This window comes from Heliangelus exortis, chromosome 17 (genome assembly GCF_036169615.1).
Source record: "Heliangelus exortis chromosome 17, bHelExo1.hap1, whole genome shotgun sequence".
NCBI classification, from domain to species: domain Eukaryota; kingdom Metazoa; phylum Chordata; class Aves; order Apodiformes; family Trochilidae; genus Heliangelus; species Heliangelus exortis.
In genome coordinates this window covers 912,179-932,089 of record NC_092438.1, presented here as the reverse complement: position 1 = coordinate 932,089, position 19,911 = coordinate 912,179, and the positions used below count along the sequence as shown (strand labels likewise).

At 56.1% G+C, this 19,911-nt stretch overlaps 1 protein-coding gene across 1 annotated transcript; it reads right to left on the bottom strand.

The window, feature by feature from the left end:
* Positions 1–9,852: 9,852 nt before the first annotated feature.
* HS3ST2 (heparan sulfate-glucosamine 3-sulfotransferase 2) lies at positions 9,853–19,560 on the bottom strand. Its single transcript, XM_071760712.1, has 2 exons — positions 18,685–19,560; positions 9,853–11,137 (listed from the first exon to the last, which is right to left on the bottom strand). The coding sequence occupies exons 1-2, from the start codon at positions 19,152–19,154 to the stop codon at positions 10,519–10,521; spliced, it is 1,089 nt and encodes a 362-aa protein (XP_071616813.1). The 5' UTR covers positions 19,155–19,560; the 3' UTR covers positions 9,853–10,518.
* Between the last annotated feature and the right edge of the window lie 351 nt (positions 19,561–19,911).

Below are 19,911 nucleotides of genomic sequence, written 5' to 3'. Positions count from 1 at the left end.
GATAGCTCTGCCTGGCTCCCCGGTGAATACATTTTCTCCTTTAATAGGCAGCAGTGTGTGTGTGTGTTGCAAAGCCATTCATGAAGCCCATACGATGGTCTTTAAGCATTTTAATATTTTGGAAATGATTTATCATTGGTAACAAGCAGATGATATACTCCACTTCAAGGGTATGGATTATCTATTACAGCCCAGGCATAAAAGATGTCTGCAGATGACATACTGCTGCAGGGAAGGGAAAGTACAACTTAGCTTTGTTTTACAGGAGGTCAACAGCTTCTGCCACAGCTCAGGAGATAACTGGCCTTGTGCTCACTGCTCTAACAACATCAGTAAATACTCACTGCAGGGTGTGCAGCACTCATCCTGCCCTGCACAGCTTTGGTCCATGGAGATGGAGATGGAGCTCCCCATGTGCCGGGTGAAGACCCGAGGTGGCTGTGGGGTTGATGGGCTGTGGGATCCTCTCTGCTCCCAGGAGCACCACAGACATTTGTGTTATTTATTGGTGAGGGGAATTCACAGGGTGGGGCTGGTGAGGGCTGAGCTTGGGGTGCTGGGGGGGCTGCGTGGTCTGTCTCTGCCCAGGGGTGTAGGGGTCTGACCTCTCGTGCTGGGGGCATTTTGTGTGTGTGTGCTCATGTCCCCGTGCCCATTTTTCCCTTTCCTGTGTCATGCAGTCAATGATGTCCATCCCAGTGTGGCCAAGCTCTGGGGCTGAGCTCTGGGGCTGGGGTGATGGTGTTGGGGAATGTGTCCCTGGGTGCTGGGTCTCACTGCAGGTGGGCTGTGGGAGCTGGGTGGGTGGTGGTTGGAAGTGATGGTCTCATGGTCAGTGGTGGCAAGAGGTGGCTCTGTGGGTGTGGGGAGGACCTGGTGCTGCCCCATTGCTGTGCCAGCTTCATTATGGTGAGATTAATGCTGCTTATTGGGTTGGGAGTTTTATCACCTCCATGTTTGCTCTCAGCTCCTGAAACCAGCTTCAGCTCAGATTTATTACCTGGCAAATAAATAGGAGTGCAGGTTTATTTTGCCTTCTTGTTCATCAGAAAGGAATGAAAATGTAAGCAAAGTATTAAAAATAAAATAGACTCAGTTTTACTTTAATTGACCTTTGATTTTTAACTTAATACCTTCCCCATGTTGCTACTTCAACCTTTAATTTCTCTTGGTGAAGTGGCTGTGTTCAATGATTCATTCTGTCCCGAGGCAAAGCACACACTGTAATTGGTTTTTAACTTCCTGGAATGTCAAAGCCAGGATTGAAATTTTACGTATCACACCACCAATTCAATACGGGCTTTAATAATAATGTTGCAGAAAGGAAGGCAGATTTACAGCTGTAGAAAAATGTAATCAAATTTTGAGCCAGAATGCAATAAGTCCAAATGCTAGTTTTCATTTAGAAGCTTGTTAGATAAATGTGGTATCACCTGAGTTGTTCCCAGATCCCTTCTGCCCATCGGGTAGAAAGCAGGAGCTGCTGCCAGGGCTGGGGCCAGGGGAGCCCTGGGCTGCCCCGGGGGGGCTGTCACCCCTCACTGGGAGCTGCTCCCCACGGATCTGTCCCGAGCTCCAACCCCAGGAGAGTCGCGGTGCTGCCCCTCTGCTCCAGGTGCTCGGGGGGAAACACCCTGGACACACCCCAGGTGACAAATAAGTAATCGATTTTGGCCAATTAATGTCTGATAAAAACTAATAACCCTTCTCTCCCTTTCTTATTACCGAATGACCTCCAGCCATGCATTAGTTTCGCAAATGATATGCGAGTGTTCCGCATCGCTAATGGCTCAGGATTAAAGCCGGTGACACCCAATCCATCAGCGCTCCCGCAGTGCCCCTGGCTCCTGGCTCTCCTCCACCGCCGGGGCTGCTCAGCCTGCCCCGGGGACCCTGGAGACACGGGGTGCTGCGTCCCCTTCTCTCCTGCCTGTCCTGGATGGAGTTTGGACCCGTGCTGGACCGATCACCCCCTCCCCAGCATCTCCCCGCTCCACCACCTGTGCTGCAGCTCATGGATCTGCTCTCCCTGCTTACACTGTCCTAAAAAGCTAACTAAGCTGAAATTATTTTCTTTCCTTAGAAGAGCCTTTAAATAATATATTGCCCTCACTTGCCGTTGCTGAATGTTTTAAAAATCCAAGGGACTTTTCCTTCTCCATCCTGTGTTTGCACCAGTTTGCTGTGGGGCTGTGAATTACCCTTAGCAGGAGCCCTGCTCTGGGGCGAGCATCTCCATCCCCAGGGAGCAGGAGCTGAAATCCTTCCCTGGCCACTCTGAGAGCCTTTTCATGAGGTCTGCAGCTTTCTGTGTTGCTTTGGTGCATTTCACCCAATGCTGCCGAAGACTCAGCAACTGGAAAACAAATCCAACGTCTTTGCAAGGTAACAGAGACCAGCAGGGACTTGTGCTGCTGCCTCTGCTGCTGGATAACACCAATGGGTCCTGCCAGGATGGGTCCTGCCAGGATGGGTCCTGCCAGGATGGGTCCTGCCGGGACGGCATCGGGCCATGGGGCAGGGGATGTGGGCTGACTCTGGCAGTTTGCAGGCAGGAGTCTGAGGAAGTGAGGGTGAAGCTCCCAGCCCCTCACTGGCAGAAAAAAAAAAAAAAAAAAAAAAAAAAAAAAAAAAAAAAAAGCTGAACAGCCCCAAATGCCTTTGGAAGAAGGGTGAGAAGGAAGGGTGAGAAGGGGCTTCTCTGTCTTGGAGGCTCCTTCAATTCCAGCACTGAGTTTGTGAGAAAGGCCCCAGCCTAATTGGTACTGCTGCCGGTGCTGCTGCTAATTCTGGTGTTTTACAGCACCAGGGCTGCTCTTCCTATTGATTTCATAGGTTGCTAATGGTCTTTTTTGTGCAATAAGAGGCTTTTGTGGGAAGAACTTAATCCAGTCCTCTTGCAGGGCAAAATTGCACAGCTTACTGCATAGGTTTTCAGTACGTGATCTTCTTTAATACCAGAAGAAGTTTTATCTAACACATTTAATGCTCCAATATTTCTCTGGCAACACAGGTCTTAATTGAGCTGTGTTTCTGTACTGGGAGCACCAGAGCTCTTCTGGGGATGGGGTGGAAGCCACGTGCCACATGATGGCTCCTGGGGACCTTTGTGGTGTGACTGTCACCCTCAGCAGCTGTGCAGAGTCCAAGTGGTGAGGTGATGGAGTGGCTGATGCTGAAGAGGACAGAGCTGTGCAGGGAGCTGGATCTTTGCTTTTTAATTTCCTCTTTCTGGTGTGGCTGCTGCTGTTGGGGTGCACAGTGCCATCAAGCAGTGCCAGCACCTCCAGGGGCAAGGGGGGCTCAGGGGGGCCCAGGTCCTGGGCACTGCAAGGTGTGGTCTTGTAGCAGGACAGGCAATGCTGGCATTGCCATGCAGGACCTGCACACCCATGATGATGTTGGTGTGTAGGCTCAGACCTCTTCCAGCAGTGTGGGGAACATCCAGGGCCATCTGTCCCAGGCCCCTGGTGTCCAAAAGCAGAGCTCTGGGGCAGTGAGCACAGATGAGCCCTTGTCTCTGAATCAGGTGTGCAGGAGCCATCTAAATGGATTGTGATGGCCAGGCTTGAAGGTTAGGAAATTTCCCTGTGTGCCTTATGTAAATGAGGATTAATGAGGTCTTCATGACCACCTTTAGCTATCTGTTCCCCAGGAAGTGGGGATTGCTGTGGTGGGGGCTTGGACAGATGACACACACAGATGCAGACGCAGTGCAGCTCCTTCATTAAAACTGCTGTTAAAAATGAATCTGCAGTATGCAAATTACCTATTAGATACTCAAGAAAAATCTTTTAAGGGGGAAGAAAGGCACCAAGCAAAGCACCAGTTCAGGCCCCCAGAAGCTGAAACCTGCACATGGGGTGATGAGAATGAAGGGAACAGCACAAGGCCATGGCTGGGGATGTGGTGGGTGCCAGTGCTGGGGGTTCCTGCAGTCTGGTCTTAAGGTGTGCACAAAGGCATTTTGGGGAGAACTGGATTTAAATTGGAGCCAGCATCAGCTCCCCTTGGAGCTGCCCTGTTGATCCTGAAGCATTGGAAAATGGTACTGGGTGGGAGAAGAACATGTTGTACCAAGAGGCAGTGGAGTGAGTGGGGAGATGGCTTGGACAACTATGTCCAATTAGCCTGACATTAATCCTGGGCAAACGAGTGGAAAAACTAATACAAGATTCAATTAACGGGAGAATTAGAGCCTGGGAATATAAATTCATGCCTGTCAGCATGGTTGAAAAGAAGTAGGTCCTGTCAAACCAACCTGATTTTGTTCTCTGATGAGATTATGTCTGTGGTTGATGGAGGTGCTGGCGCAGGAGGAACGGGCTCTGGCTGGCATTTCACTTGGCACTGTGGGGTGAAAGACCTGATGGAAAGCAGGTTAGAACTTATGAAGGTCCCTGGCTGTGCTGACACCTTCCTGGAGCTGTGCCCTGTTGTCCCCAGCATCCAGAGCCCTGGGCAGCCCCTGTGCTCAGAGCCAGCTCTGCTGCCCATGGAAGCTTCAGGTGCCACAGCTCTTGGCTGCTGACCTTGCTGGAGCTGCCTGTGGGCACGGGCATGGTGCTCCCTACTGCCACCCTGCTGGGGCACCCACCCGGGTCCCTGTTTGCTCGGGTCTGTGCAGTGGCCTGGGGCAGCACCTGGCTCTACATGGGTGCCAGCAGTGCCCCAGCTGGGATGGCACAGTAAGCCCAGAGCAGTGGGTGATGGCCCAGGTCCTCCTTCCTGGGCTGGCTGGGTGTGCAGTGAGTGCTGGGGCTGTCCTGCCCTGGTGATGTGTTCCTGTCACAGCCAGAGCCTCTCCCTGCCCCATGTTCACCGGTGCCACCTGCTGCAGTGTCCAGGGCACGATGCCTGCCCCGTGCTCCACAGGCAGACAAGGGGCAGCTGGGCTGGTGGAGCTGCACGGCTTCAGCACGGCTGCTAACTTTTCCAATTTCCCTCTGGAAATTGTTTCTGTCAATATTTTAATTTCCTTGGTGCTGAGCAGGAGGGGTGGAGGCAGCACATCCCCAGCAGATCGTTTGTCTCCCACTCCAGGTCTCACTGGGTCCCAGCACATGAGATGCTGCCAGCAGCTCCTCGCTGCTGCAGACAGGGAGATGGGGGGACAGGAGGGGACTGAGCCCACCCCTTCAGCTGGGGCCAAGAAACGAGGCCTGAACCAGCTGGTGGGGCTAATAAATCGCTCAGGAAGGCAAGTGAGTGCACAGCCCACGTCTGCTCCGTGTATCTATTGCAAAGTGCCAACAGAAATCTGTCTCAGGAATTATTTCAGAGAGGGTAATTTCTGTGTCCCAGTTGCTGTCACACATTAGAAATATCTGAAATGCCTCCAGTTGGTTACCAGCGGTGAGGAGCAGCCAGGGGCTGCCATGGATGAGAAGCACTAAAAGAAAATAAATTAGCCTCTTGCACTCAGCCCTTCCCTCAGCTGCTGAGCTACAAGTGACGAGCGGCTGTTGCTCAAGTAACAGTCAGAATAATGAGGAGAACAAGATCCGCCAGGGAATATTAACTCGGAGAAACAGCAGTTTCTTCCCCTTTTGAAGTTTGCCCCCCAGCAGCCCTCATCCTGGCGTGAAGATGAGCAGAGCCCTGCTGGGGCTGGCAGGGAGGGTGCTGGGGCTACGGTGCTGATGCTTTTCCCTTCTTTTCCCCCATTGATCCTGTGCTGGCCTAGGAGAGCATAACCCAGCCCTGCTCCCCTCAGCACCCAAACCCAGACACCTGCAGCCAGGCCCCAACACCACTGATGGTGTCAGGCTGGGCAGCACCACTCCCATTATGGGGATGGAGCCCGAGGAGCCAGCCCGGGCTGTGCAGCTGCACCGTGTTTCCAAGCAGCCTGACCCAAGGGGGATGAAAAAGCAACTGGAGCAGCCAGCACGGATCTGGCATGGACAAATTGTCTCCTCCAATCTGATCTCAGGTTGCCCTGATTTACTGCTTCTTGTTGTACCCACTGACATGGCAGTGCTGGTTTGGGCACCCTGTGCTTAGTGATGGAATTCCTGTTTCCCCCTCAGCAGTTTCTCAGGTACCTGTTGCAGCTGCAGCCAGCCCCAGGAGGATGTGTGGTCACCTCTTGTGTCTCCAAAGGGAACCCGAGGCAAGGAAACAAACCTAAATGGGGCTGTCTATTTGCTTTGTCTTGTTTGCCTCCAACATGTTTTTTCACCCATCCCACAGGTGTGAGCAATGGGGGAGAAGCCATGTCCCAGGGGGATCACCGGGATAGTCCCAGGAGCATCATTGGGATGATCCCTCCAGCTGTGCCCATGGCTGAGCTGCAGCGAGGGTGGTGGTTGCATCAGTAATGCAGATGTGCACTTCTGCCAGGCCCTCCCCATCGGGCTGCCTTGGATTCATGTCAAGGTAAGATTTCCTTGCTCCTAATCCCCTGGGATCAGTGTGGTGTGGAGGAGTTGGCTGTGGCTGCCAGGATTGCCCAGGCTGAGCTGGTGGTGCTGCTGGTGGCAGGCAGGCAGCTCTGGGCAGTGTCCACCTTGTCAGGCTGCAGCTGCAGGAGTGATGGCATTAAAATGCTTGTGGGAATCTGGCAGAGGCAGCTCTGGGACATCATCAGGGATACTTTGTTGGGAAAAGGAAAACGGCAATGCTCTCCATCAACGTTATTAGAGTGCTGTCCCTTAGAGTGAGCAGCCCGAGAGCCAGGAGGGAGGTTTTCTTGTTTGTTTTTCTCCTACCAAGGAGAATTTCCGTGGCACTTAGCACAGCTCTGGCCACGAGGCCCTTGGGGACGGAGCCCCCAGCATGTGGGTGGTTGGTGCGAATTGCAGCAGAGCAGGAGGCACGGCTGAAAGGATGCTCCGGAGGGGCAGAGTCTGGTGAGGGTGGGAGGGACCCTCCCTGCCCAGCCCATTGCCTCAGAGATCTACATTTGAATGAGCTTGTCAAGTGGAATTTTCTGTCTGGTTAGAAACGTATTTTCGAGCTCCTCATTCACATGTAAACATTTTTAGTGGTCCCCAGCCAAAACAGCAACAGCGAAAGCAAACATCAGGCTGAGCAAACCCAGTCCCTGCAGGGAAATCACCAGCCACAGAAGGAAACAAAATGCATGGTGGCTTCAAAAGACATCCATTAGACTGTGTGCTGGAGTGATTCATGGTGCTGGTAGTTAGACTCTAATTAGATCTTAATCACGTAATTTTATCTTTGCTTTAGAAATTAGAGCCTAATGACTGTACTGTGCTCATAACAGAGCTGAGCCTGAGTACAGTAACACCACATGGCAGCCCTGCAGTGGGCAGAGGTGGGACAGAGATTATCGCCTGGTCTCGGATCATTATACCTTAAATAGAGAAATATAATTCAGATACACAAGTAAAGCAAATCCCACCAGCATGAGCTCGGGCACTTGCAGCCTGGCTGCCCAGAGAGCGTGGTGTGGCAGGGAGGGGAAAATGGTGTCTGTGGTGATGAGAGGTGGATGATGGGCCCTTGCTTTGGCTGAGAGGTTGGATCCTTCTTGGGGTTGGCAGCAGAGGAACTGGTCTGTCACTGCTGGATGCTTCTCCTCGTGCTCTCCTGTAGGGCAGCACCCACTTGCAGCTGTCCCCACGGCAGCTCTGTGTCCCATGTCCTTGGTGCTGCAGCCATGGCAGCCCTGGAGCTGGTGGCTCTGCTGTCCTTGAGCCCAGCCCTGCCCTGGCTGCAGATGGCAGCCAGCCCCTTCCCACCTTCCCTGTCCTGATTGTTATGCCACAGGAATCACTTGAACTCATTACAGTGGCAGATTATAGGTCCCCAGGTATTAAGGAGCACTCAGATAATTACCAACCCTTCCCCTAATAGGGATGGACTCAACTGAATCCATTCAACCTCTGGGTAAATAAATATTTATACCTGAGCTGTCCCTTCTGCTGGGCAGTGGGGTGTGCAGGAGCAGCCTGAGGAGCTGCTGCCCTTCACAGGGACCTCCTGTGCCCAGCCCAACGCCATGGGGCAGCTGCCAGCAGCACCCTCCCCATGCCCCAGCTGCAGAGCACTCACCCTATTTGTACCAGCTGGCTAATGAATTAATTAGCTGCCAGGTAACGAGTTATGCACCTGGGCTTTGGTGCAGTGCTGATGCACAGAGCTGAGAGAACAACTTGTCAAACTTTCAGAGCACATTGAAGGTGTTAATCAGCTGTGTTCAGTAACAAGTTGTCAGGAGAGGGGGTGAAGTCTCCAACTGGGCCACCCTGGGATGGTCCCACCAGGGACAGGAGGTTCAGGGGAGGAGAGGCTGGTGCTAAGGCACAGCTCCTGGGGATGTGCCAGTGGCTCTGCTCTCCATGATGTCAATGGCCCTGGGAAGGTTTCCCTGGACCCAGAGTGTCTCAAGAGCTCTTCAGCATGAGCAGGACCAGGGACCACTTAAGTTGCATTCATTACATTGAATTATTTATGAGCTGATAAATATTAAAGAGCTGCTCTCTGGGGTTCAGGCCTGAGTGAACTGATCAAAACATGGAGCACACGAGGCAGAGGATGGGGCCCATGCTGCAGGACCACCCAAGCACAGCCACAGACCCCTGCCCATCCCGAGCAGCCCATGCTCTGGCCATGGCATTGCCACACACACCCTGAGCCAGTCCCACCCTGTCACCCAGGGGCTCTCCTGCCTCCCCGGGGACCTTGGCTGGATCTGACTGTGCTCACAAAGGCAGAGCTCTGAGCAGAGTGACCATTGGGAGGGGATTAGTCCAGCTCTGTTTGGCATTGGTGTCACCGAACCAGCACCACTCCGTGTCCTCACCAAACCCCATCACCTCCTCAGAACACAGATCCTCTGCTTTGAGGCTTTTTAAGCCAGAATTTAACAGCTCCTAATGTGATAAGCACTTTCAGTACAGCCCTTCCTGAGCCCTCATTTGCTTACCCTTTGGAAATCTAATACTTGATTTAAGCACATTTCTGCTCTCTCCATTTGTAAGGACAAATGTAAAGTAATTGTTTGATATTGCAGTGGTTTCCTCAGGCTCCAGCTCTAATTTCCCACTAATACAGTATTGTCAGGAGGATCAATCTAACCCAGCACCTTCTGCCTCCTTGGAGTGGATTGAAAATGGCTTTTCTACTGCGAGGCTGGGATTTGTGAGTCTATCTGCAAATGTTTTTTCTCCTTTAAAGGAAAAAAAAATCATACAAGAAAATATCCCATCTTCCTGCAGATGGCTGCTAATCCCCTGCTCTCCCCCTGCCTGCCCACAGCTGGCCCTGGGTCCCCCCACTGCTGGCTCCCCCTGGGCTGCTGTGCCTGCTGCTGGGTGCTGGCAGAAGGGCTGCAGATAGGGCTCAGAGCTCCCTTAATTAACTCCAATTTTTTCTTATTAGAGCTCAATGGACAGCCACCACTTCCAGGAAGGCTTCTTACACTGGTCCCTGGGTGTGATGCATCCCATGCCAGAGGGTGCCTGTGGCTGTGGCTCCCCTGGCCCAGGGTCCCATGCCCAGGCAATCAGCTGCAGATTGTGCAGGCATTGAGGAGAGGCTGGAGGCTCAGGATGCTGAGGGATGCTCAGGTGATAAGCTGCAACCTTTGACAGAAATGCCCCAGATGTACCACAGACAGCAGCAGATGGTACAAACGGTGCAGCCCTTGGCAAGCCAAGCAACACCTCCCCACCAAATCCCCCCCTGACACCCCAGTGATCACCCTGGGGCCACCAAGGGGCTCCTTGGGTGGACTGCTGCAAGGATGGGATGGGGTCTGTGTGTGCCTCCACACCACAGCACACAGCAGCCCCAGCCCCCTGCCCACCTCCCCCCCAACACAGGGCACAGGGGGTTTGCAGGGCCCAGCTGTGCCCTAAGAAAAGCCCATGCATAGGGAGCTGTGGTAGCCACGTTTATTTACACAAAGGGATCACATGCTGCACAAGGAAACTGGTGCCACTAAAGTACCCGTAACAGCAGGAGGCTGTGCTTTATTCACAGGACAAAATATCAGTACAACATTTTCCGTAGACTTCTTTTTCAAGCAGATACATCTCACTGTCCTCATGGTTACACACTGCACTGAAGGGATGAAAGGCAAAGTGGAGCAGAAGGAGCTCTGCCAGCCCAGCACCGTGGTGGGATGCGGCCCCACGGGGACAACCCCATGGCCACTGCCTGCACTCGGGGGTGTCCAGGAGCACCTCTTGGCTTTGGGACACAGGGTAAGGATGTGCTTTAGAGCAGCCTGTGTGCAGGACAGGACCATCACCCCAGGACCATGTGGCAGTAAAAGCAAACAGGACCCCCTGGAGCAAGGCATGGCACTGCTGCCCTGCTGAGATGGGCAGTGCTGCTGGGCACTCATCCTGCTGTGTCTGTGGCAGGGCTGTGTCTTCCCATCTTGGCCTGCCCTGGAGCATCCCAACCTCCTGAGGACTGGGCATGCCCCTCACCTGCCTCTGCTCAGGGGTTCTGGCCTGGCTGGGGGTCCTGGCTCCAGCCCCCTGGACACCCTCACGGAAGACTGCAGCCTCACGTTACTGCAGTTCTGCTCCTGGATGCTCATTCCCACCTGAAGTCCTGCCCAACTGTTTCATAGAATTTGATATTATAAGGTCTATAAAAGTCCCGAAGCTGCTCGATCACCTCAGGGTCTATCTGCACGTGAGTCCTCCCTTTGGACTTGCCCAGGCAGCGAGGCAAACCACTGCTCTCCGACTTTTTCAGGCAAGGAAATCCTTTTGTCTTGTTGAAGTAGAAGTGCTTGTCTGTGATAACCCGTTTGATGCCCAGGAAGTCCTGGACTTTGCCCATCTCCCCGGCTGGGTCTGTGATCAGCTTCTCCCCACTGACAAAGTGGATCTGGGAGAGGGGGAAGTACTGGAGCCAGCTCTCCAGGTGCACGGCGTACATCCCGATGCGGATGGCGTTCCAGGAGGTGTCCACCAGCCCCAGGCTGCGGTTGCGGAAGGACAGCCCCTCGAAGGTGGGGATGTCTGGCTTCTTGGAGAGTGTCTGGGTGTAGTCCGAGATGGCCCGCGTGACCGGGTTCCTCACCACCACGATCAGCTTGGTGTCCCGGGACATGTTGAAGATCCGCCGTGGTGCCTCCTTGGTGACGAAGTAGCTGGGGGTCTTCTCCACCGTGATCTGGCTGTCGAGGGTCCGTGGCATCAGGCTCCTGCAAGTGAAGCAGAAGGTGATGGTGAGGAATGAGGTGGTGCCCACAGCGTGGGGCTGGTGGGATGTTGCCTCCCGGCTGGAGAAGGCAAGGCAAAGCAGGATGCACCAGGAAAAGGCAGGGCAGGCACAGCTCCCTGCTGCAGCGCTTCAGAGGCTCCCTGGACATGGATCATTCCTGGGTCCATCCCTGTCCCAGGAGACCCCTGGGCAGAGGATGGGGACACAGCACCCCCACGGGCACAGGCCTTGTGTATGTACACCCTTGTACATCCTCTGCTCCTGGCACAAGGAGCTGGGCTGCAGGGCCAGGGGGGAGGCACCAGACCAGGGGAAAAGCAGCATCCCTGCAGCCCAGCTTAGCACTAATTAAATCATTAGCTTTGACATGTGAACATCTAAATCAAATAAAAACTAATGGGATGGAAAGATTTATAAATTAGTCCTGTATTACCAAACTATCAAACCCAAAGCAGCCAGATTCATGGCGCCACGGGTCCCCCAGCAGGCTGGGGGCAGGGAGGGGACAGCTCTCCACGCTGCATGAGTCATGTCCCCAGAGCTGCCTCAGGACAGTGACCAAGAAAAGACAACACCAGGGTCCCTAAAACAGTGTCTGCAGCCACCAGCTTTGGGACTTGCAGAGAGAAACCTGACGAAACCCAGGCAGAAGGAGATGGAGAGCAGCATCCTGGGTGACACGGGACAGTGACAAAAGAGCAGGGGCATCCTGGGGTGGCCCCAGGACACTCCGTGTGGAGGTGACTTCCCTCCCAGGTGACTCCCTGGGGACAAGAAGAAACTATGGCCCAGGGGGACCAGATGAGCAGTGGAAGAGACTCGTGGGGGGACAGCAGAGCCATGCCCAGGCTCCTGGGGGTGATGGCCCCAGTGTCCTCATTAAAGAAGAGCAAACTCATTAGTTATCATAAACGAACAGGGCTGTTCTACAGAGGTACCTGGGCATGGATGAGGCTTAATTGGCCTTTCCCACTGCTGTGCTTCAAACCCCATAAATCCAGATTACGATCCCCGTTGTTTAATGACTGTCAGAAGTGCTAATTTAGCGGCAGGCACCATGGCTGATCTCCCTATCACAAACAGGGTTCCCCATAAATCATAACAGGGGACAGCTCTGTAAGTGATTCACTGTTACGATATATTGGTGGAGAATCATAAAACTGCTGTTTCATTAATGGCTCATCTTCAGGCTTGTTAGACTTTCATTACGTGAGCTATTAGGTCCGTGTATCCAAAAAATGAAATTATAGGTTCTAATCTGTTATGAAAAACACCAAATCTCTGCATAGTAAATTACTGAAATGAGACAGGAGGTGGATTTTTTTAAAAACAGGTTCCCAGTGTTTGCTGCTCCTGAACAGCAGAGATTGCTGAGACAACAAAATGCAACCCGAATAGATAAATAAATCACCAGTGAAACCATGCAAGGGGGAGAAATGTCATCCAGGCGTTCATCTTCACCTTAACGGCGGGATCTCCAGGGCTGCAGGAGCGGGGAAATGCATTGCAAACTTAATTACAGTTGACTTTAAAATGGTATTTTTGGACTTCTGCATTCCCAGAGTTATTTGCATACAAATAGCATGTCAGATAGTTTTAAGCCCAAGGCTGGTGTGGTTAGGTCTGAAGGCTGTTGGTGGCTGTCCCCTGACAAGGCCAAGCCAGAGTCACTCTGCCCCATGGCACCTGGCATGTCCCAGGGGGTCCCCACCGTGGCAGCAGCAGCAGAGGACCTGGCCTGGCCCCGAGATGGCAGGAGGAGCCCTGAAGGAGTTAATGTTTCACCAGCACCTTTCCTACACCTGAATTATTAATTTTCTTATAATCTGCCTTTGGGCACCCTACGGCCCCTACAACACTGACACATTAAAGAAACATGGGCTCCCCGGTGGCCCGCGCCGCTTTGATGTCGAACACGCGTGAAACGCTCTCCCAGGGAGGAATTTGTACAAATACTCATCAGGCACTGAGATACTGTGTGAGTGTGAGGAGAGCACCCGTCCAGGGATCCCATCAGATAACCCCTAGCAGCCCCATCAGATAACCCCTTGCAGCAGCCCCAGGGATGTGCCGGGAGCATCCCGGGCTGTCCTCAGCAGCCAGGGACTGACCCGTGCATCATCCCGGGTAACAACAAACTGCTTCACCTGGAAAAAATCCCGAGTGCTGGCACCCCCCAGTGAGCACCTGAACCCCTGCACCCTGCCTGCTGCAGAAGGGTCTGTGCAGTGTCATGCCATGCTGTGACAAGCTGTGACATGTCGTGACATGCCATGCCACGGGTGAAAGTGGCTGACAGGCACCACCAGCTCTCTCCTGGCTGCTGGGCTCAGCAGGACTGTGGGCAGCAGCAGCAGCAGCAGCAGCAGCAGCAGATGAAATCTCAAGCAGAGCTACTCGGATGTTTAAGCAAAACTGGGTCAAGCATGCGAGAAACCGAGGTGTGAGGAAGCTAAAAAGCTCTCCCCATCTGAGTGACATTGCAGCCTAGGACAGGGGGACATGGGGCTGGGAGCTGGTGAGTCACAGTGAACACAACACCAGGGCTCAGGGGAAACCCCAGCACCACTGCTGAGCACCCGAGGCCACAGCACCCTGGAAATGGGGATCACCCCCCAACCACAGAAAGCAAACGCTGCTGCAAGGGACTGTGTCCCAGGCCCTGTGTCCAGCTGTGTCCAGCTGTGTCCCTGTGTCCCCGTGTCCCCACTGCCACCGCCCTGCGCTACCGCAGCCTCATTTAATGATGGATGGGCTGCCCTTAATAAATGTTTATGTTCAAAGCCTGTACACCAGTGCTCGCAGACAGCTAATGAGGGACATTTCAATGCATAAAAGCAGCGCCAACACGGTAATTAACTTTGTTGCTGATTCATTTTTAATCATTTAAATACTCCAGGGATTTGTGGTGTCCTTTAAGTCAACAGAATCTTCTCCGAAGGGCACGCTCCATGCATCACCAGCAGGTAACTCCCAGCTTCCTAAAGACCCACTGAGGGTCCCACAAAACCCAAGGCCAGCAGCAAGGGCAGTGTGGCCAGGAGTGGTGGGAGGCAAGGGCTTCCCAGTGTGATGGTCATGGACTCCAGCTCGCTGGCCCTGTGGCTACCACCAGGTTGGGGCTGGCAGCCACCAACAAGCACACCCACCCCAGCCCAGCACGAGTCCACCCATGGCTCATGGAGAAAGGCTGGGGTCTCTCCACCTCCCATTTCCACAGCAACTCCTTCCATAGGTGAAACTTTAAAGATTAATATTAATTTTAAAAAATCACCTCATACACCCCAGCGGCTGCAGTGGTTCTCTAATTAAGAGCTGGTGCCAGAGAATAAGTCGCCCACCCCAAGGTGGTTCAGTGCAAAGGGATGGGACAATGTGCAAGCACCAAGGACAAGCCACGGTGACCCACTGGCAGATCCCACAGACCCCAGGTCACACAGAAGGTGCCTCCACCAGAGTTCCCTCTTCAGCTGCAGAGTCCCAGGCACTGCCCACCCTGCCATTCTGCTCTGGTCTCTGCTCCCAGCACTGTGCAGTCCCTGCTGCCCTGGAGGACACACCACAGCCCACACCTTGATGGACACCCAGAGCCACCAGGGACCAGTGTCCTTTGTTTGTCAGCTTCACAAAGCACCTGTGCCCATGGCCATGACAGGTTATGAGCTGGAGTTTGTGCTGCTGAGGGGAAGGTTAGGACAAATTTCAGTGTTTACAAACAAGGTCACGGAAGACAGAGCAAGAACACACATCATTAATATTGAAGGCTTGGTGCCCTGCATGGATTCACCTCCCTGCATTTCACCCAGCACCTTGGCAGGGAAAACCTGAACAAGGGTCCCTGTGGTACCCAGGCCCACCCAAAGGAGGCCAGGGCAGGACCCCTGCCCACAGGCAGCTGTGGGCAAGGCAGGGACCAGGGAACACAATGCCCAGGGGCAGATCCTCACACAGAAGTCTCTGCCAGAGGTTTCATACCCGTTCCACAGAGCCAGGGCACTCTCTGAAGTTAAGGAAATTTCAAAGCATCCTTGAAGCTTGCTGCCTTCCTCTCTTCTTACTAATTAACTTTAGCAAAATGCACTGTCAGTCAAGCCCACAAAACAGTCTGCCTGGCTGGGTGAAGCCTAATGGGCTGCCATTGTGTGTGAGCCAGCCTGGCCATTAGCAGGCAGCAATTAGCCAGGCAGGGAGCAGGAGCCGGGTTTGCCCGCTCCCTCCTCTCCTCACCATGGCACAGGGGTGCTCCCCAGGCTGGACAAAGTGCCCACTGCTCCCCAGCCAGCACCCCACACCCAGGGGCAGAGCCCCGACAGCCTGTGTGTCCCCGGGGATCTGTCACAACAGTTTGGTCACCAGAATGGAATTCGGGAAGGTGGATCAGTGCAGTGCCAGGTGGGAGCTGGGCTCAGCCTGCAGCCAAACCTGCTGGGAAAAGCCCCTCTCTGGGAAAACAACACTGGGGCATCTGACAGGGCTATCTGGGAACCCTAGAGAGGAAAAACTGCACCCCAAGATGCTGCAATTGGTCACTGCTTGGAGTTCGCTGTAAACTAAACGTCCCTGTCCCCCTTTGTTCTGGAAAATATTGAAGGTTATTGGCACACGGTACCTGCAGCAGGAAAAAGCTCTATATTGAGCCTCTAGGCCAGGATTGGTAAGGAATCGATATTTCCTAGTAGCTGCTTGTTTGGTTTTGGTTCTCTTAAAACAGATCTTGCTAAAAATAGCTTTCCTGAAGTGTATGTGTAGATAATGAGGTGGATTAGAGGCTGATGGGAACTGGAACCAGCACAGGGGTTTTGGGTCTGAGCTGAGGCAGCTCCTGGGTGGGGGCCTGGCACAGGGAAAGCACAGGGACCTGGCTCTGCCCAGTCAACCACCCCCTGGAGCAGAGGGAGCTGAGGCTGCCAGGGGCAATGGTGGGAGCAGGGATGGGAGGCTCCAGGAGAACAGCAGCTGGGAGCAAGGCAGCACGGACAGGCAGACCAGGTTCTGGTACCACCGGTCCTGCCACCTCCCTGTCAGAACAACTCCAGGGCAAAGGACCAGGAACTGGTGTTTTGGAGCATCAGAGGAGCTCAGGCCTCACGCTGCTCTCAACTGCATCAAAGATCTACTTGGTTGCTCTTCCTGGCTCCCCACTGGGGCACAAAATGAGAAGGATGGAGCTGGAAAGGGCACTCAGCCAGCAGAGCAGCCTGGGCCTCCTGCAGGAGGAGACTCTGGAACGACTTTGCCTTCCTGAGGGCCTGTGCTCTGGGCTGCCTGCAGAGACCCACAGCCCCGCAGTGCTCCCCGGGCACAGGAGCATCACCTCTCCCCAGCCAGCAGCTGGAGAAGCCTCTGCCTCCAGCACAGCCCCCCAGCCCTGGGACCCAGGGGGACAACCCCTCACTGCCAGCTCTCCTTGCCACCAGCTCTCACCAGCTCTGCCCTTCCTGGGCATGGCTGCCTGCATGAGCCCTGCCCTGCTGCCCTGGAGAGAGACAGGAGCTCATCTCACTGTGGGTTAGACCTGTTCCACATTTAATTGCTCCACTTGCAAGGAGGAAAATCAATTCCACATTTTATACATTAGCACGGTCTATGCTTAAGTTTTGGCACACTTGTGAGGTAAAAAAAAAAAAAAAAAAAAAAAAAGTAATAAAACTAGGGAAGTGTCACCTCATTGCTTTAGCTGAACTAATCTGGAGACTTTGGTGCTCTGGCATGATCTCTCCATAGATGCAGAGGCACAGCCAGGCCCCAGGCCCCAGGCAGCTAGCTCACTGCACATCCAGCCACGCTCCCATCACTGCCCCTGCCTCGCTCTGCAGCTGCCTGTCACCACTGCCACTGGCTGTCACAGGCTGTGTCCCTCCCAGTCACAGACAAGTCCCTTCACATGGAGGATGCCAGCTGGACCACAGCTCGGGCAGAAGGTCAGCTGCTTGGCACCCACTGCCACAGCCCCTTGGTGCCAAAGTGCGTGTGGGAAGGGGACACAGCCCCCACCCCCTGGCCCAGCACCATGCTGGTACCCACTGGTCCCTGGTTGCTCCCCAGCCAGGCACTGAGCACACCCAGCTTCCCCCAGAGCAAGAGGCTCCACCAGGACCCACAGTCCTGCTCCGTTGCCCACCCAGATACCCTGGGGACAAACCACCCCTGCTCCTGTCCCCAGGCTGTACTGCAGGAGGGGTGACAGTGTCTGGTGTAGGAGGGGGAGTGGGGAAATGACACAGACCAGCCCAGGGGTGAAGAACACTGCTCCAGGTACTCTCCAGAGGGCAGGAGGAACCAGGGGTGCTGCAGGGCAGCCTGAGGAGAGGGAAAGGGCTCTGGTGAGCTCCACCTGTGCCTGTCCTGGCTCTCCTATCACCTGCCACCGGTATCGCTGAACATGAAAGGAGCTGAACATTCCCAGCTGCAGGATCCACTGTGACCCGAGTGCAACAGGGCAGCAGCCCCGGCCATGTCTGCAGACAGCCCTCCCCAGCAGGCAGCTCACGGGCAGAAATCAGCATCCCCCCATCACAGACACGACTCACACCTGCCCAGAAAGGACACAAACCAGGAGCTGGAAGCAAACACCCTGTCACGGTGCATCCTGACCTGTTTGGCAGCTCACATGCACTGCCCTGCTCCAGAACTGAGAACATCTCCACCAGGAAACCACTGCCGAATTGGAGCGGCAAGCGAGCAGCGTACGGCCCCACCGGCTGCCTCCCACCTCCCGCCACGGTGCTCGGAAGCATCCACCGAGCCAGGCATCCTTTCCCTGCCGAGAGATCCCAGGCACCCGGGACCAAACAGAGCCTTCCTCGGCCTCCCGAGCTTAGTTCCCTGTCCCAGAGCAGCCCTGAGCTCCCCCGGTGCTCCACAGCAGCACAGCAAACACACACTGACTGGTACAGCGGATCGGCACGGCGGGGAGGGGGTTGAAATCAGCCTGCAGCACAGAGCAGGGGGGCACAGGAGGGGGATAAGCCCAGGAGCGCTGCTCACACGCACTGCACGGTGCTCACACGCACTGCACGGTGCCTCTCCGTGTAGCCCTGAGCTCCTCACAAAAACCTTTACTGAAATTAAAATCCTCCTGGAGACGAGCTCGCCGCTCTCTACGAATATCAGAGACCTCAGAGAGACGAACAGAGAAAGAGTTCAGAGAGAAAAGAGGCTGGCGGGCAGGCGCTGCCCCCCTCCAGGGCCAGCAATAAGCCTGATGGCGCTGAGACACACTGCAGGGGCATGAGGGGGGGGGCCGCCGTGTCGCCCCCTGGGCCAGCCACTCCTGTTTTGGGACCCCGTGCAGCCCACCCCACAGACCGGACCGGCCACCCCCGCCCCGCCGATGCGCCAGAAGACGGGAAGCATCCACGGACCCAGACCCAGACCCGAGTTCGCCACCAAGAGCTGCGGAGGGGAGATGGCAGGGGGAGACCAAGCCGATGCGACCGCGTTCCCGACGCCCGGGTGGGGCGGGGGGTGCCCGGGAAGGACGGGGGGTGCCCCGGAGGGGCGGGGGGTGCCCGGTTCCGCTCTCACCTGTACCACTCCAGACCGCGGTCGTAGTTCCTGTCGAAGAAGTGGGGCTCGGTGCCCAGGGCGCGCACGTCGGGGTGCACTCGGATGAACTCCAGCACCGCGCGGGTCCCCCCCTTCTTGACGCCCACCACGATGGCCTGCGGCAGACGCTTGGTGCCCGGGCGGGCCGGCCCCGGGGGGCTGCCCAGGGAGTCCCGCGGGCGGCGGGCGGGCGCAGCGCTGCCGGGGGGCTCTGCGTGGGGCGGCCGCCCGCACGGCCGCGACTTCTGCAGAAGTTTCTTGGCGGCGGCGCGGGCGGGCGGGCACCGGGCACGGGGAGCGGCGGGGCCGCCGCAGCAGCAGAGGAGGCTGTAGCAGAGGTAGGAGCAGGAGAGCGACAGCGTGAAGAGGACGAGAACCCTCCTTGTCAGCCGCCGGGACGGAGCCGGAGCCGCAGCCGGGGCCCGCCCGTTCGGCGCCCTATGCGCCATGGCTCCATGGGGCCCCTCCGCCGGGCATGGCGCGGCCCGGCCCGGCCCGCCGCTGCCCTCGGGGCCCCGCGGCGCCCCGCACCCTGCGCGGCTGCTCCGGCATGTCCTGGGCTACGCGGCGGCGCGGCCGAACCGCCTCGGGGCTCTGCGCCCACCGCCCTGGGCCCTGCGCGCCCGCGGCCCCGCAGCTGCCATCCCCGGCGGGGCTGGGCTGGGCTCGGGGCTGGGCTGGGACGGCGGCGGCTCCGGCTCCGGCTCGGCGGGCAGTGCCGGGGCAGAGGCGGTTGCGCTGCTATTTAAGGGGCCGCCTGACGTCAGCTCCTCCCGGAGCCCCCGCGATCGCTCGGCGGCCTCAACCTCCCCCGGGCTGGGCCGCCGGTACCCCGGTACCCGCCGAACCGAGCCCTCCCGAGGGGATGGGGTAGCCGTGGGGCCGGGACGGCTCCGGCTCCCTCTGCCCAGCCCCGCCCGGGCATCCCGCCCCGCCCCGGCCGGTCCCCCGGGGATGGAGGGCAGGGCTGGAGGTTCCCTGCGAGCAGCCCCCACCCCGCGGAGAGTCCTCAGATACCCGCAGCAGGGTGCGGAGCCGGGGGCATCTGCCCCACAGCCGGGCCTGTGCCTCCCGCCGCCGCAGAGCCCCGGGAACGGGAACCGGTCCCGCAGCAGCCTGCAGGGAGGCAAAGGGACCCTCGCTCCCCAGGGATCGACCTTCCTGACCGGGGGCCGGAGCCGCTCAGCCCCCAGCCCGCTCCCGCTG

Coding starts and splice junctions, on each gene's coding strand:
- HS3ST2 (XM_071760712.1), bottom strand. CDS start 19,154: ATGGCGCATAGGGCGCCGAACGGGCGGGCCCCGGCTGCGGCTCCGGCT. Junction 11,138..18,684: donor CGCGGTCTGGAGTGGTACAG/GTGAGAGCGGAA, acceptor CTTCACTTGCAG/GAGCCTGATGCCACGGACCC.